The 18646-nt window shown below is 41.8% G+C and overlaps 1 protein-coding gene across 50 annotated transcripts in view; it reads left to right on the top strand.

Annotated features, from left to right (window-relative positions):
• Positions 1–18646, top strand: part of NEDD4L (NEDD4 like E3 ubiquitin protein ligase) — a 368857-nt gene that overhangs the window by 214685 nt on the left and 135526 nt on the right. For 7 of the 50 annotated variants that reach the window (XM_065533739.2, XM_065533738.2, XM_065533736.2 and 4 more), the window contains exon 1: positions 1625–2901. The exons of the other annotated variants lie outside the window; for them this stretch is intronic. In XM_065533739.2, coding sequence (XP_065389811.1) covers positions 1750–2901 — 1152 coding nt within the window. In that variant the 5' untranslated portion in view covers positions 1625–1749. Of the gene's footprint in view, positions 1–1624; positions 2902–18646 lie in introns of those variants that run through there. 50 annotated transcript variants of the gene reach the window in all.

Raw genomic sequence — 18646 nt, 5'->3', positions numbered from 1 at the left:
AAACCAAAACTTTTAAGAAATCTTGTATGAATACAAGCTGTATCTGAAAAATTGTGTTTTATAATATTGATGCCTAGTTTTGCCCCAGGCCATCTGCAGTGTGGTTACTATGCAAAGAATGCTGGTGTTGCTGTTTTGTTTTTCTTTGTTGGCTATTAACCCAGCGGAGACAATATGTGGCTATGGTAGTACTTGGAAGTTCTAGCATTACACAGACTAGCTTCCATTTCTCTCTAGAGGTCATTTTTGGCATTTAAAACACATGCTTTTAGAAAACAGATTTGGATGTATGTAAACACAGGGTTAATCCACCACACCCTGGATGCTAGGGCTATTGACAAAGTCATGCTTTGCAGATTTTAAAATAAACTTTTTGTCACTCTTGCAGCTTGGTATTTTCCCCTCCTATTTTTTCACCCCCTCTAAATAAACCTCTTTGTTAACTAATTGGTGTTTCTGGATCATAGAAAATAGTGAGTTTAAAATACAGCATATTTCCAAGCTAACTACAAATCTGAGGACAGTTTTTCGACTGTGCACCTTTCCTTCCATTTCTTAAGTCTTTTTTGGTCCTTTGCAAACATGGCAAGATTCCATATTTGTGTCCCAACTGTGGTAATATTGCTGACTTCGTACTGGAGAGCAGTCAGCTCTAGGCAGCATTTCTTCTGCATGGTATTTAAGTTAAATTATTACCACACACAAAAAAAATCCACATGCACTCCCTTCTTCAATTTTCCTTTTGTTTTTTGTTGTTATTGTTTGTTTTTTCGTTGACGTTTTCTTTCCTACCTGGCATATGGGAGACAATGTTTTCTCCAGCTGGGTTCCTTTTCTCTGGTACTTTGGTGTCTGCCAGTCATGTGTGAGCTACACACACGTATACACCTTTTAAATGAAAAATGCTGTGATAGCAGGAGGCCAACTGGGTGTGTAGCACGTCGCGCTCCCTCCCCTCCCTTTAGCTATTTTGTTACTTGTAGATCCTGGTCTAATTATTTAGCATTAAACGGACACTAACTCTGTGGGGTGTGTAATCGTATTTATAGTACTGTTTTATTAGTTTGCATTCCATCCTGGTAGTGTAGTGATGTCATAAATAACAGAAACATGGTATCCAATGCTTGGGAAGGGGTTTACCCGGTGGCCAAGCCATATTTTACTTGTCGTTATTCCATGTGTGGTGGGAGGTGGGGAAATACCGTGTGTGCTGTTAAACATGCCAGGTCCCTGCACAGGTTAGACAGAGTCCCAGCGCTGTGCTCCATTGGGAAAGAAATGCCCTGTGAATGTGATGTGGTTTAGATTTATAGCAGCGTGGCTTGCAGTGTGTTTGCTGCCTTAGTCAGCTGTGAGAGCGCCCTGCTGGGGCCACTCCTTTCTGATGGAAAAGCAGCAGCTGGGAAGGTGCTGTTTCAGGCTCTTGCCGTTTAAAAAAAAAGCGAGTGGGGGAAAACTCCTCTAAGTCCAGAAGCTGGCATTGGAGGGGGAGAGCGCGGTCATGTGGTTCTGGCCACCCTACCCTCTGTCACAGTGTGGATGAGAGCTTTTTGCTCTTATCCAATCATGCCTGGAATGCCGCTTGCCACTTGGGTTATTTCTGCTATCTGTCGCTCCTGGTGCCGCAGTGCTAACAGTTTGGCAGATGGGACACTTTTTCTTGGAGTTTGTGTCTTTGGTTTGTGACTTCTGGCAGTGCCGGGCCTGTTGTTGCCGCTCGCCCTCGCCCTCCTGGCCCCCCTGGTCACCATGGCCCATCGGCTTCGGTTTCATTTTGGCTCTGGTCGCAGCAACACAGCCCCCGAATCAGAGATCCTAGACCAGGAGAGAGAAGACGACTTCTTCATGGCATTCCACACCCTACCACGGAGGAACAGCCCGCACCCCTTCGCCCAGAACGTAGGGGAGGATGGCGACGGAGGCCTGCAGGGAGGCGTGGGCGCGCTCAAGCGGAGCTCGTCCATGTTCATCCCGCAGCTCCTGACCAGCATCGACGCCCGCCCCACGTGCAGCTCCTCGGTGCAGATCTCCCTGCAGCGCAAGGCCGCGGACGGGGCCACGGATGGGTGCGGGCCGCCCGAGGGCGCCGACGATGGGCCTCCGTGCACCACGCCGGACCCCGGGGACCAGGCCTCCGCCACCGCCACCGCCACCGCCACCACGAGGGCCTCGCCCCAGAGCGGTTCCCGGGAGCCCTCGCCGAGGGACACCCCCGGGAACTCCCCTCCGAGGGCAGCCCGGGACCCGGGGCTCCAGGTCAACGGCACGTGCGGCGGCCGCCGCCGCGTGCGGTGCCCTGGCCCGGTGGACTGCCCCGAGGAGGCTGCCCCGGGCCTGCGCATCCAGCACCGCGCCTCCAGCGCCGACGTGCGCCAGGTGAGGCTGCTGCCCCTCGGCCCGGATGGCCAGGGCGGCCCAGCGGCGGCAGAGCCCAGGCGCTGGTCCCTGCAGCACGTTCCAGATGCTTCTGGAAGCTCCGGGAAGCGGTGTTTTGTCTTCCAGTTGCAGCAGCCCCAGCAAGGCGCTCTGGGGTCAGGCAGTGACCTCAACTTTGGCTTCACGGGCACAAAGGGGGACAGGTTGGTGAGGTATCCCCGCATTCGGCTGGAGAGGAGCACCTCGTACCCCACGCAGCCCCGAAGCGAAAGAGGGAGCCCCACGGAAGATCGGGGAGCCCCGGAGGCACCGCCTCGGGCTGGCAGGATGGCTCCCGAAATCCGCAGGACGAACTCCGCAGAGAGGACTCCGCAGGGCCAGGGGTGCACATTTAAGATCAGGCAGGATCAGAACGCGGGGCAGCAGCATTTTAGAATTCTTGTAACCCGGGGGCCGGAAGAAGCTCCCCAGAATCCCGAGGAGAAAAGCGCCAAAAGCCCTGTTTCCACGGGAGCTGACGCCACGGTAAGTTCACGGCTTGTTTACATGTGTTTACTGATTTCAACTTCGATGCTTACTCTGCGGCGTAACCAAAATAAACCTCACCCTCTGTCCCGGGAGTTTCCCTGCTTCAGGCCAGCGGATCTGAATGTTTGGCCGAGTTCTGGCACGATGATTTGTGGTCCAGAGTTTGGTGCGCAAAACACCATTTCTGCAAATGTCTTCTGTAGGTCCTCAAAGTCAACCAACTTTGTCTGTTTGGGAAATCCAAGCAGAATACCTTCCCCCTGCTTTTATTTTTCTGAATAGAAGAATTTTGAATAAAATTTATTACTTTAATCTGCCAAAAACCAAGTCAGTGCCCCAACATGTTGATGGTGGAAATGCATTTAAAAAGCTGCTTGCAAATATAACCTGCGACAATACTTTAAAAACAATCAGTTCTCGGAAAGGTGAGGATATTGCAAAGGACCTGAGTTTCGTCTCTTAATAGTTAAAGAAGGTGAATGTAAAGTTTGGTGAAATATGATTATTTGTCATGGCCTTTTTGCTGAGGGGGTCAGGTCAGTCGTTGTTATATAATTCGCTTTGGGTTTTTTTGTTGTTTTTTATTTTTTTGTCCCATTAAGTAATACTGAACGAGAGTAGTGTCACTTGTGGCATAGCGACATTACTGTCCCACAAGTGACACTACTGAGATACTAAGAGATGTGTTTTTAAAACAACTGGGTTATGGCCCAAGGCTAGGGGAAACTGACGGGGACTCATTAATGGTCAGATGGCATGCCGTGCAATTTAACACTGTCCACTTGAGTGTCCAAGCCGGGGATGCTGTATATAGAATAGTAAGTACCCTGTCTCCAGCTGTGGAAATAGACGCCTTAGAACAGATTCTGGCCTTCCTGTTTCTCTGTTCCTGATCGCTCCCTTTCAGTGAAATGGAGTACAGGGAGACAGCTGCACACTCCATCCGACCAGGCATATGATGACTCTGCAGCTTTCGTAGAGTGGGATGAAAAGTTTAATCAGTTCGGTTTCTTTTAGTAGTAACCACTAGCCAGTGAGTGCTTTCTCTTAAAGAACAAGCTCCTTATATTTTGAATTGGATATTTTTTTCTCCTGAATTTCATGTGACTGCCAATTTGAGGATACGATTAGTAAATGTCTAGGGGACTTTTTGTTTGGATTTCACTTGTGAATAGTGATTTAGAAAAGTGAGTGTCTGAGTATTACTCTAGAATTGTATTGTCTTTTATTGCTTTGTGTTCAGAAATACGTTTCGTCTTTTAAGTAAACTTTGTCACTCCTCTATCATTGGTTGTCATCATTTTGAAGATACAATCAGATGCTTAATGAAAATTTGTTTTTCTTCATCTCTTTCTTTCCATGTATCTCCTTTCTTTCATTATCTCAAACTCTTCTGTTGGGAAACAGCTAAGTGCTTTGCCTTGGTCGGAACCTATACCATATATTACACAATGGTACAAATTTTGACAGAGTTTTGATATTATAGTAGCCTTTAACCCCCACCCCAACAAGTTACCATCATGACAGTTGTAGGCTTTGTTCGGTAACACAATTCCATGCTGAACTTGGACCACTTAACACATGAAGATTGACAAAAATATATTTCCTAAAGTTTGATAACTATTCAGTTGTATTATCAAAAACTGAAATCACTTTGCAGGTCAGATATAGCGGACAAAGGGATTCATACAATTAAAGTCAAAAAAGTTCAAACTCATTTGGTTTGAACTTTCAAATGTAATTAGAAAACAAATTGAATAAACTAAAACTTATGTGTACCTTGCTTAAAAGGGCTATTCTAACTTGCAAGGACTATGTAGTGAAAAACAAGTTTCTACACATTTGGAGAATATAAATTCTGGAATAAAGAGCTTTTCTTGGAGAGTAAGTTCCAACTAGTGAACAGTAGTTTGCATTTTCATATGTGTGTATTTTTGTGCACATACATAAATTAGTAAGTGGTTAGTAAGCTGATTTTCCTTTAAGCAGAATGATTTTTCTTCAAAAAACAAAACCAAAACTGGTCACATAACAAAACTGCCTGCTCCATTCAGCAACTTTGTACGCATTTCAGATGGACAGGGGTGTTAAGTTTAGGCAGCAGCTGCCACCGCCTTACTTATCTTGAAGGAAAACATTCACTTGGGCGTCTACAGTCTGGCTGCCACCAAGCTTTTTTGGCATTTCAAATATCCACTGCTTTGGTCTGAAGGACATTACATTATTAAGTTTACATGAAAAATTAGCTAGAATCTGTTGCAATTTGGTGTTGGAATGATATGGAAAGTCTTCCTGGGTTCGGAAATACCGCTCGGGATTGATTTGACAATGTGCTCATATTTCATAAGCTATACTTTAGACCTTATTACAAGATTAAGTTGTTGAGTACTTTTATCTGTGACTCCCAAACATATTGCCACGACTAAATCTAAAATGTAACATGACTCCAAAAAATGTTAACCAACTAAATTATTAGAAAAAATACAGTGGAAACCCTTGTGATGATACGTTTTCCACCTGGTCTGTCGCTGTCTGTAGACAAGAATTCATTCGTATAGTCATCAATTATAATCAGTTAAAAATTTTCAGAATTGTTGGAATTGACCAGTTCGGTCTGTGACAGTCATTAGCAGTCATTTAGTGAGTAACTTAGTTATTTTCTTATAAATTAGCTTTTGGGTTATTTGGTTTGGTTCCAAGCCTCTTAAACTGCATTATTCTGAGGAAGTCGGACCAACATTTACCAGCATTTGTGCCCCCTTTGTATGCCACTTTGTGCATAATAACTGTGAAACTCTGCATTTTACAAGCCTGAGGAGCCAGTTTTCTAATCTCATTGGTGTGACGAAGTACTCAAGGTCTACTGTGTATATAACATTACACCCGTTACTTGGAAAGTTTCAGGGACTATCTGAGTGTCTTGCTGACACAGTTTGTAATGTAAACAGAGGGAGGAGGGCCCACCCGGACAAAAGCAGTAATTCTAACACCTACTGCATATGCTGTTGAAGAAGAGAGCGTTCTTTCATCTCAAGCTGTCTGGACTTTCCTCTGTGTCCTCTCAGTGGACATATACTTCACAGAAGTAGTGTAGTAATCTCTTGTGATTAAAAATTCCTTTTATTGAACAACAAAGGAATATCTGAATTCATCTGGGGGCACTTTAGTTTGAGTGTCTTTTACAGAAGATGTTTTTAATATACGGACATTTTTTGACATTAATATTAGTTGATGTCCCTTTTTTACCCTAAAAATAACTCGAGTATCCAGTGTATTAACCACCCCTTTATTTTAAAACATAACAACACAGGAGGCTAAGGTTGGAGGATTGCTTGAGCCCGGTAGTTTGAGATTACTATGTTTCTGCCACTGCTCTACAGCCTGGGCAACAGAATGAGACCTTGTCTCAAAAAAATAAAAATGGATAAGAAAAACAAGTAGCATTCTTTTCATTGACTTGGTTTCTGATCGGATTCTATCACCTTTCTTCTCTCATGTATAGTAATGCTGTCTCTTAATGTGGTTTTATATGAGAATAAACCAATCTATAGCTTTAAATGTCACCTGTTTTCAGGGATGTTTTGAAAAGTTGGATAGGCAGTGCACAAGGTTGACACTGATATGTTTGTAAACAGAAACTGTACGTGGCTTGCAGCGTAGCTCATGTTTCTGTAGTGCTTCACAATTTGAGGAATGTTTTGTTTATTTCACTTAATGTTTATGGCTGTCCCCTTGTGGAGGCATTATCTCACTTGACCCTCCCATGTGAAATAGTGTTATTTCACTGTTTCAGATGACAGGATGTGATACCGTTGTTAGGTGTAATAACATTATGTTCATATCATAGTGTATACTATGATATCACTTAGTGCACCTAAAATGGGAATGTGTATTTATGTGTGTGTGTATATTTGTACAATTAAAAAGTATGTGTTAAGTCAAAAAGCAGTTTAATGCTTCCTGTGATGTGAGTTTTGTTGAAAAGTTTAGAGATGATAACTTCATTTGGTGCCTTGCAGCACTGTCCTGAAGGCGAAAGAAGGCTTCTTTGGGGACCCAAAGAGCCATCCTCTGCAGTTTACTAGTTTTTTGTCCTGGAGTACTTAGACTCCTCTCTAAGCCTATTCCTCATCAGTAAGTTTGAGGATAAAAATGTCCAGCTCGTAGGTTCATAGTTAGGTTTAAATGAAAGTGTCCATGGAAGTGCCTGATTCATGAACCAGATATCTGTAATATACAAGTCTTTCCCCTAGGAGATTAATTAGGTTAATTGTGAACGGTCATTTTTTGATCAGCATGGCATTTAACACAAGGTCAACATCCATTTATGGCATACCTGGAAATGTTTAATAACTAGCTTTGATGCTCTTTCTGCTGTCATCTCATCTTTCCTAAGTATTTGTCCCTAACACCAAATGCAGTCTTGGAAAATAATTGCTTCCTGAACTATGCATTATAGAAAAGGACTCTTAAGTATATTTACTGTGTTGATTTGGAAGCCTTATAACATTTTAGCTTGCATTTCTAGCATATTTTTTACCATGTCATTTTGCTGCAATATTTCCAGTGGTTGAGTCTACTCTTACTTTGGTATAGACTGAGACTTTCAAGAAACAATATAGTGTTATCTCTACAAAATTTCCACATTATGTGACTTTAAAATGAGGGAGATATTTGGGAGTATGTCTTATTTTAGATGCTGTCTTTTAGAGAGTTTTCGTAAATGGTGCAGCTGCTTCTCTTGGCTAAACCTGGTGGCAAAATTCCTAGTCATTGAAATAATTCTCTAATTTTATAATACATATTGATAAGAAACTTGCTATCTTTTCATCAAAGTTCACAGTACCAGAGTAAATTTCCTGTATGTAAAAACTACCTTAAAATATAGTAAATGTTGGATAGTTGATGGTTCCTGGATAGTTGGTGAATATTTCTGTATAGTTGAGGCAAATCTAAATGGTAATGCTACTTGTGCAACTTGCAATGATCTAGCATGTTTTTCAATAAAAATAATTAACTGCATATTACTGTGGGCGATACAGGTTAGCTATCCTAAATACGTTTACCTTTTTAATTCTTAATTATATTAAGCCATTTGCAAGAATGGGAAAAGGCAGGAAATTCGTAGGTGGTGTTGAAATTGCTGATTCTACACGTTGGTACCAGAATGTCTACATTTCCTCTGTAAATGTCAAAGGAAACTTTGGAAACCCACCTCAGAGTTGACTGGTGATTATTCGGACAGGTTATCCTCCTGTCTGCAATCTTCTAGTTCTCTTAGTTCATACCAAGCAGCATGATATTCCATGTCCTGCACGAGGGAGAGCACCAAAACAGCCTTCACCTGCTGCATATGCCCCACTCTGGGTCCAAAATTAAGAATGCCAAAGGATGGAATGTGTAAAATATTAGCAAAAGCAGGTATTACAGAATGTCTGTACATTTCCGGGCAGGTGGAGATTATTGAGAGTTTTTTTTTTTTTTTGAAACGGAGTCTTGCTCTGTCACCTAGGCTGGAGTGCTGTGGCACAATCTCGGCTCACTGTAAGCTCTGGTTCCCGGGTTCACACCATTCTCCTGCCTCAGCCTCCCAAGAAGCTGGGACTACAGGCGCCCGCCACCACGGCCGGCTAATTTTTTGTATTTTTTAGTAGAGACGGGGTTTCACCATGTTAGCCAGGATGGTCTCAATCTCCTGACCTCGTGATCCACCCACCTCGGCCTCCCAAAGTGCTGGGATTACAGGTGTGAGCCACCGTGCCCGGCCTTGAAAGATTTTTAGAAATAATCTTCGCTCACCACATTCCAGTGCCAGACCCTGGACTTTTGTCTCTATTTGTGATAAAATGGTTTTAAGAAATGCTGGCTGGGCGCAGATGCTCATGTCAAATCCTAGCGCTTCGGGAGGCTGAAGCAGTTAGATCCCTTGAGCCCAGGAGTTCGAGACCAGCCTGAGCAACACGGCAAAGCCCGATCTCTACAAAAAATACAAAAGCCAGCCAGGCTTGGCGGCCTCTGTCTGTAATCCCAGCTACTTGAGAGGCTGAGGCGGAAGGATCTCTTGAACCCGGGAGGCAGAGGTTGCAGTGAACTGAGATCGTGCCACTGCACTCCAGCCTGGGCGACAGAGTGAAACTCTGTCTCAAAAAAAAAAAGAAGAAAAAGAAATAATCTTCTCTCAGTGTGCATGATGAATGCGTAAAGTTCTCACTGGAGTTCTCCTTTGGAATCTCTTGATTATTCCCCTGTGGCTTCCTTGGGCCAATTAGGATACAGAGGAGGATAAACGAGTAACGCAGTGAGATAGGTGGCCTGATGTGAGTGGGCCTGAAAGTTAGCCCCTGATGTCCTGGCTGGTTTCATGCCATGTCCCGAACGGGCACTTTCCTGGTCTCTAGGCATCACCATGTTTTGACAGGAAGTTTGGTTTTTTTCAGGATGGAGGATGGAATGGATTGTATTTCAAGAAACCTATTTTTTATGCCCTGAGAATTTTAGAACCACTCACTTTTTTACTCACTTTTGAGTAAAGTGATAAATCTCTGTGAAGGGACAGGTCATGAAATCAAATAAAAGGATGGATCATAAATAGAGCTGGAAGGGGGCCCTCCTCTCTCTGATTTGACTTGTTGCTACACTTTAGTATTCAGAAACTGTATTGGTTCTCTTAAGTGCCTGCACAACCTCCCTATTTCTGGAAACCATTCGGTGTTTGTTTTAATGTTAAGCGTTATGCCACGTATCCAGTAAGCAGAGCAAATTCCTCCAGGTAGCAAGAGACTGGAATTTCCCCAGGCAGATCAGCTTTTCACAGGTTCCTAGAGTTTACACAGCCTTCTTTTGTGACTTAATTTTTATAGATGACAGTGAGTCAAGTGACTTTTACTTCCCTATATAATAACTTTGAGGAGCCTACTTTCAACCCACATCATCATTCATTATCTTGCTTACTTCTTTCTAGCAGGTTAAATGGGCTGGAGTTGTTACTAAGCATGTTAAATACTTTGAAGTTCTAATCATTTCTGATAGCTTTAGTTTCTCTTTCTTCTTTTTTTTTTTTTTTTTTTTTTTTTTTGTTGAGACGGAGTCTCGCTCTGTCGCCCGGGCTGGAGTGCAGTGGCCGGATCTCCGCTCACTGCAAGCTCCGCCTCCCGGGTTCACGCCATTCTCCTGCCTCAGCCTCCCATGTAGCTGGGACTACAGGCGCCCGCCACCTCGCCCGGCTAATTTTTTGTATTTTTAGTAGAGACGGGGTTTCACCGTGTTAGCCAGGATGGTCTCGATCTCCTGACCTCGTGATCCGCCCGTCTCGGCCTCCCAAAGTGCTAGGATTACAGGCTTGAGCCACCGCGCCCGGCCAGTTTCTCTTTCTTCTATCGGTCAATCGAGAGCTGGTAGACTTTTAAAATACATTGAATGACTCGTACATGTCATAACTCATCCGTTTTCTTGACATTTTCAAGCGTGATAGTCCTTCTTGGGCCCTTTTTTTTCTCTCTCATGTTCTTTTCAAATGCATGGCTAGGTAGTTACCTTGTGAAGGGAAACAACTGTTTTGGTCCAGATTTTTTTAAATTGAGTTGAATAGAAAAGTTGGGGTGGAATCAGAAATCCTGAAATATAATAATGTGTATTAAGCTCCCACCAAACAATCTAGCACTTCTTTAAATCCAGGAGGTTTTCTTCCTAGGAGTTACATTGCAGAACTAACATGACTCTTGAACTTTGGAAGGAATTAGTCACAGTTGAACACTGAAAACGACCAGCATACCTCTGGTCTTCCCCTGTATGGTCTTCCTCATGAGTTAAAATGCATTATGCATAGTATCTGTTCCATAGGACCTTACTGATTGTGCTTTTCCACTCGAATAAAAGAGAGATAAAGTGGTAATAAAACTTTAAATATTTTAATTTAGTTTGAATATTTAAGTTGATTTAACCTCTTACTACAGTAATTATCTTTTTTGCTAACTTCTTATTACAGTAATTATCTGCTTTTATAAAATCCAAAAACGATGTTATACACATTAGCATGCATTATTAGGTGCCCAAATGCCAAGGCTAAGGACACAGCAATGCTAAGGACACAGTGTGCCTCATGCCTGCCTGCACCCTCGGTTGAAATTATATCAGCAAGAGAAGCTCCTGCATTCTGCACTATGGCATTTTTCTCCAGCTAATGTCTGCAGGGGTCATTTTTAAATTTTAGATTCACAGATTTACAGAGCTGTGAGTTGCCTTGGAAATTATGCAGACCAGTTCCTTTAATTTTAAAGATGAGGAAAGTGAGAGCTTTACTTTTTAAAAGTTGATACATAATAGTTGTACCTATTTATGGGGGTACCTGTGATATTTTGTTAACATGCATACAATGTGTAATGATCAAATCATTACATACTGAAATATTTGAAATATGTGTCACTCCAGACATTTGTGGCTTCTGTGTGTTGAGAACATTCCAAATCTTCTCTTCTAGCTATTTTGAAACATGTAGTAACTTCTTGTTAACTATCGTGCTGAGAACAGGGACTACTGTGCTGTTGAACACTAGAACTTACTCCTCCATCTGACTGTATTTTCGTACCCATTTACCAACCCTGAGAGCTTTACTTTTGCAGTCATAGAGAATATTCTTTTTCTCTCTTGAGTATGCAATAATTAGTTTTGAATAGTCACTGCACGGGAAGCCCTGTCCTTCTTGGTGTTGGAAATGTAAATACTTAGGGAGCTTGGTTTATAGAGCTTTCAGTTTCGCGAACAGATGGGACAGCTAAGGTGAGGCCTACCTAGCAGAAGAAGCCTTACTCCCGATAGCAGGCACTAAGCAAGGCATTGGGTGACAGTCGCTTATGCACAGGCTGGGAGGGACAGGAACAGTGTCATGGAGGGGCAGTACTGGAACTGGATGCTGAAAAGTGACCAGATTTGTCTCCGTGGGCCAGTGGGAGGAGCCTCATTGAAACACTGAAGGTAGATGTGCCTCCCGGGAATGTGGTGGTCATATTGGCTCCGGATTGCGTTGTTCGTGATTAGCAGGTTTCAGCAAATTATTTTTCATGTGAAACATTGCTGAAGATTTCTTGGGTGTGGCTATCATCACAAACAATTCCTCTGTTTTTCCATCAAATGTGGAGTTGAATGAATTCCTTCCTTGCTGGCCTGCCTTCCACATAGCTGTTCTCTGAATACCTGCCAGGCCATGCTGAGGACAAGGAAATACCAAGGCACAGTTTCTGCCATTCAGTGGTGGTAGCGGAGACCCAGGAATGCAATGGATTGTTGTCACTTTCATTGTAACATCATAGTGTAGGATCATAACTGGAACAGAGAGGATTAAGCTTTCTTTTGGGGAATTGAGGGAGGGAGATGGGTTCTTGCTCTGTTGCCCAGGCTGGAGTATGGTGGCATTAAGATGGCTCACTGCGCCTCCATCAAGTGATCCTCCCACCTCAGACTCCCGCGTAGCTGGACCACAGGTACATGTCCCCACACTCAGCTATTTTTTAAATTTTTGTAGAGATGGGGATCTCACTATGTTGCCCAGGCTGATGTCAAACCCCTGGCCTCAAGCGGTCCTCCTGCCTTGGCCTCCCAAAGTGCTGGGATTATAGGCATGAGCCACTGTATCCAACTGAGTAGGCTTTATTTATAGAGTATATAAAGAAACTGTTTATATATACGGTGGAGAATTTATCCTGAAGAAAAACTAAAGAAATGAATATTTTAAATACGTCCCTGCATTTCTGTTGGATATGACATTTATGTAAGAAAAATGCTAATCTGTATGGTATGAGACATGTTAACTATATATAGTACGTATATTTAAATATTTTATGTATTTAGATTTAGCAACAAAAAAGAAATATAAATCATATTTCCGCCATTTGAATACATTGTATTCAATTATATGTGCATATAACCATTTGAAAAAATTATAACGTTGATTGGATCTACAACCTAAACCAAGTGCCAAATTAAATTCAGGATAAATAATTTCATATAAAATGTTTCGCATCATAGAATAAGAAGCAGTGAAAATTGAGTATCAGATCTGTGAAGGATGATACGTTTCTAACCTTAGAAACAGAAAAGGAAATCACAGAAGTTGGACAGATTCAGTCATATAAAAGTATTAAATTCCTGAACCATGAAAAAAACTAAAATGAGGGAAACACCAGATGTTTTTCTTAGTGATTCATGTAAGTTCTCATATGTATATCTTTTCAGTGTCTAATTATGTGCATATTTTGGCCAGTGGGTTTGTATCTCTCTAGTAAAGTTCTAGTAAATACTGGAGAAGTACTGAGGTTCCCCCCTTCCGACCGTCTCCTCCGTTGCGAAGTAGGTCTTGTAGGTGAGTCACACAAAGGGATTAACAAGAAAGATAGAAATGTCCAGCTGCCAAGTTCTTCATTATACTGTTGTGTTATGCCAGTAGAGAATATATCAAATTGGAGAACTTGTGGTTGAAAATGATATACGCAGATTGTTGGTGGCAGTATTCATAGATGTGACTTTGGAATGATTTTTAAACACTTAAGTATTTTTAAATGATAAGACCAATTATAAGTACTAAGATTCTTGTGTTTTGAAATGTTGGAGTTAATCCAGACGAAGTTACAAATCTAAGCAGACACCTTATTAAGAGATCACTATTCTCTGCTTTTAATGTGGACTTGCTTTCTATAAAGTTATGAAGAACAGATAGATAGGAATGTTTTAAGATTACTGGCTACTGTTAAAATAATCTGGTGACTGCAGTTATATCTGGGTCTAAGCCATTAGACTTTTTGGAAAATGGATGTTTTTCATCTTGCCTTCCGTATATTTGTCACCCAGAATTTTAAAATTTGGAAATTTCATTCATTCAGTCAAGATGTAGAATTGATCAGTTGGCAATTTTGTTATTTTTCGCTTGTGAAAAGCTCTAGGGTTACAGGAATATGCTCCTGAAGTTAACATGATTACTTTTAAAATGTCTCAATTCTAATGGTTAGGTATTAGTCCTCTGAGTTCAGATTGCCCCTTAACTTAGATCCTCATTTACAATTTACAGAAAATGATTCATATTTCATATTTTAAAATCATGTACTCTAAAACCCTATGATACTTGAAGTGAAGACTGTTATGTTACCTTAAAGGGTAATAGTAGAATCTGTCATGAAAACATAACAGTTCCCGAGGAACTTTGTTTCTGTCTCCATGGACCACACTGGCTACTGTACTGGATGGAGGGCAAGGCGGGAGCTGAGAGGCCGTTGCAGAAGTGCATGTCGCCTTAGTATATGGCAGATCCTGGTTCCTGGCCTATGCTGTTTCCCTCCACACCCTTTCATTTCTCTGAATACCAGGAAAGATTATGAATTGTTTCGGGAGTTAGTCTTCCCTTTAGTACTTAGCCTGTCATTTTCATGTTGCAGTGCCTAGAAAATGGGAGGCTTTTCTCCTCCTTAAAGAAGTGTTATTTCAAGATGCTTTCTGCTGCCTGTGTCATGCCGGGGCGTGGGTGGATATATTTTTGCACTTTTGCACCAGCGAGTCTGCTTCTGATTTGCAGATTGCATTTATTATAAGGCGTATTGTCCATTGATGAATAATGTGTGGGCATTAAAGCAAAGCTGATACATAGCTTTTAAAATAGGTCATTTATCCTGCAAGCTTCACCCCCAGAGAGAGGCAGGCCCTTCAGAAGCATTGTCCAGGAGCAAGATTTGCGCATGTTTCCCTCAGTTTTGGAGTTTCAGAGTCATCATTTTTTGCCCCTATTGTAGGGGCCGAGGGAAAGTTTGCCCTCTGCCTTCTGATGGTCCCCTGAAAAATCTGTCAAAAGCCCGATTAATAGGAGAAATGACATACAGATGTATTAATGTGCATGCAGAGTGATTACCTCAACCCCCCCCCAGTGGGGTTCAGAAGCTTCTATACCATCCTGAGGTTATAGGAAGAATGGGGCTGAGAGCCTGACCAAAAACAGGATACAGTGGCCAATCAGGTTATGGTGGCAAGAAAGAGTCTTAGAGGGAGAGAAGAGGAGGCCTGGCTAGCAGAGGTGGTCCTGTTACGTGGGTGAAACCTCCTAGGCAGCAGCCCTCCCAGAGAAGAGAAGGCAGATGTTTCTTTCAGACCTTTAAAGGTGTCAGACTCTCAGTGAATCTTCCCTAGATCTGGACAAGGGAGGGCCTTAGAGAAAGGCGGCCTCCATCAGCGCAGTTTCCTCCCCAGGCACAAATCTCCCCCCACAGACCTGCCCTCTGAGTTGCCATTCACAGTGTATCAAAGAGGCATATTCTGGGGTGAAATATGTTTATTCCCTTCACCTCCTAGTTTATCATGTGTTTCCTTAATGGGCTGAGGGCTTGACGGATGAGCGGATAGACAGACACAATCTTAGTTCATGGAAAAGGCAAGAATAGAGATGGGGGCGGAGAATTTTTAAGTTGCTTCTGATGAAATAGACACTCTTTGTCTCAGCTACTGAAAGTTTTCTTTAGAACGTGGATTTAAATAAAGAAATAGGCATCATGCTTTGTAATGAAGTCCTGTGGTCATCGTAAGTGGTCACAGCCAGTTTATCCTCAGGCTTCTTTAAGCGGACCAGTTAAGGTTTGTGCAGAGGTTCTGTGTTTGAGGGAGGAGAGGAAGTCCTCGGGGCGGAGGGGAGCCTTCCATGGGAGACAGTGCGCCTGGAAGCATTCTTTCAACCTGATAGCCATGCAAGGGTGATGGCACGGTATGGCCTTCAGTGACTCAGAGCCTCCTGCCTTCCCACGCCTCAGCCCTGGAAGTCTGGTGATCTTCCTTGGCAGAAACCTCACTGGGGATCGTTTTTTCCTTTTGAACAAGTTTCTTACTTTGCCTAATGTGTTCCAATCTTCTGTCAGTGGCCAGGTGACATCTGTTGGAATGCTGGTGTGTGTTGCCAAGCAAAACAGATGCAAGAAGACTTGCCCAAAGTGGGGGAAGAGAGGGAGGAAAAGTGGGAGGTAGAGTGTGTTGGCTAGGGGAGATGGGATTGAGCAGTATTTATAGAACAGATATCAAAGATTGGATAAATCATGGCTTAAAACTCTCAGAAAAGCGTTCTGGGGTCTTGCAAATCTTTGCAAGCCTACTGAATGGCTCATTTTTGATTTGCCACCCTGCATTCAGAATGGTGTTTAAATGGCTCACTGCAGCAAAAAGGATTAGGTATTACCCTTGTGCTCAACACAAGTCTGTGGTCTGCAGATTTTTTACTTTATCATAGTTTATTGATATTTCTGTCAGTGAACAGGTTTAACTCTTAATGGAATAGAATCTACCAAGGATAATGCAGACTGGATAAAAAGAATTTCACTGAGTTTGATTATTTAGCACATTAAGGGGGACCTCTGGCCAGAAGTAGATGTATTGCTTGGGGGAGGAGGGCATGGTACCCAGGTGGTACTTCCAGGATTCTGATTTTCAGTCAGTGTTGAGAATAACTAATTTAAGAAGTTAATGCTACTGACAGCCTAAATCTGGGTTTCCTTGATAACCCTCAGTGTAAATACTGATTTAATACATTTTTGTCTCACCCATTTTTCCTTCATCACCCCAAATCTGTATTGTGTTCACATGGTTCCTCTTTCTGGACGTGGGAGATGTCCTTTTATGGCTCAGAGGTCCACAAAATAAATTTCCATTCAAGCAAGATTGTACAATACCTATGCATTAAGAGCATTCCAGTTGAATATTTGCAAAGTATATATAAAAGAGCTTATCTCCTAAAATAACTGAAATGAAAGGATTAATTTTCTCTCAGTTTCTTACTGCAAGAAGTGAGTGAAAGTGGAATTCCAGTTCTAGCCGTGGCGAGACCGGTCTATCCTGTTATATCTCGTGTGCCAGTACCACTTTTCTCCGGGTAACTAAAGTGTCTCCCTGCTGTAAATACTAACTGAATGCATGTTTGTGGCTTTTGGTAACTCCACTTCTTGAAAGTGTTGGCCAGTTGTCAAATTTTCATGAATTTCAGAGAAGTGGTTAATAGGTGGTTTCTTTATCACAGTATTTAAAGCAAAGTAGTAAAGAGGAAAAGGACTGAAAAGGTAACCTGGGTCAACTCATTTTTTAGGGTGCACAGGAGTATGGTAGCAGAGCCTGGACATCAGGTGGCCTGAAGCCCAAACCACCAGCTCCCCCAGCACAGGAGAGCGCAAACTGTAGCTCAGTCTTGGCCATCTGGGGTCTTCTGCAAATGAACTGCCCATGGTCTGGCCAGCAGTTCACACTGTTGTATTTCTGTCTTTCAGTAGAGCATTCTGAACATACCTGAATAATTTTTTGACACACTGTCACCTTCCTAGCCCTGGGTTATTTTATGACCTAGTCGTTCTTTATTATAAATAAACATTTATCAACAGTGCTGTCTGGGCCTAATAGGGTGTATAGCCCGCTTTGTTTCTGCATTAAAGTCCTTAGACCACCATAATCTTTTGAGATGTTTGCTGCTTGTTGTTTCTTTCTCATTTCTGTTGCTTATCAGTCACCATTTCTTGTGGCTCCAAGGATAGAGACCAGTTCCCTCTTCTAATTTGCTGCTTCTCATCTGCTTAAAGTTTAGGTGTTTAGTCAAGCTCACTAGCATTGTTTATAAAGCAAGAATAAATCGGTTGAGAGTGAGGACTTAGGGTAGTTAACCTTTTTAATAATATATATGATCTATCTTTGGTCTTTCTCCCTCATATCTCTGCTGATTTTACTCTCGTCCTCCTGGAACATCTCTGGAATCAGATAGATTTTTCTAAGACTCGGATGTAAGAATTCAGTGGGATAATATATACCAGCTGTTTAGCCTAGTGCTTGGCACATATTAATGCTTAATAAATATTAGCTCTTATTATTATTGCTTTTTCTCTGAAAGAGAAAATGTTAATTCTTCACAGATGTTTAGAAGTTGGATATGTAGTGACCCTATCTACCGAATTAATATCAGCAAACACATTTTTAGTTCATCTTGATTTTTATCTTTATTGGATTATGCCTTTATCCCTTTAGGGTTAATGAGTTTCCTACTGTACTGTTATGGAAGAACCCTGAAAAAAAATTAATAAAATGTATCCTTAAAAAAGATTTTATGATTCACTTGACTACCAGGTGTCAGCAACTTTTATTCTTATTAAGTTAGAAGGACTTTGAAGGCTTTCGTGGTTTATTCTCTTCTTTTTTAAAAGCCAAACCAAGATCACTTTTTGGTAACGGCTACCTTTCCTCTGAATGTATTTCTCAAAAAGTTCTTTGTGGTTTTTATTAAACCCAAACAGTTGTTATAATTTAAAAGTTACCCTTTTAGAGTGAGATTAGCTAGAAAAGAAATGAAGGATTATTTTAAGTAACTCAGCAAGTAACCTTTTCCAGGAATCTTAGATTATAAATTACGAAAACCAAATTATAAACCAAGATGTGTGGTTGATTGTGGTTTAATAATTTTATCAACAGTTTTGCTGTTGTATGTACCAGTCGTATATTTTACTACTGAGTAGGAGACAAGTCTAAAAATTGAGTGAGTAGCTTTTCCCTCGCTGATTATCATGTTTGTTTGATCATTATATTAAAGTGCACCTTTTATTTTTCGTTTTGTATGTTTTCCCAACTTAATAATGAATGTGCTTCTCTCTAATCTCTGAATTTCAGGAGTCTATTAATAAAGTATGTGTAAAGAATTAGTTGCTAATTTTGGATGTGCCTGAAATGAGATTGTCAGCAAATTACAACTTCAAAC

The sequence above is a fragment of the Macaca fascicularis genome, chromosome 18, assembly GCF_037993035.2.
Source record: "Macaca fascicularis isolate 582-1 chromosome 18, T2T-MFA8v1.1".
Classification (NCBI taxonomy): domain Eukaryota; kingdom Metazoa; phylum Chordata; class Mammalia; order Primates; family Cercopithecidae; genus Macaca; species Macaca fascicularis.
Note: the sequence above shows the minus strand (reverse complement) of the source record. Positions and strands in the feature narration are given on the sequence as shown.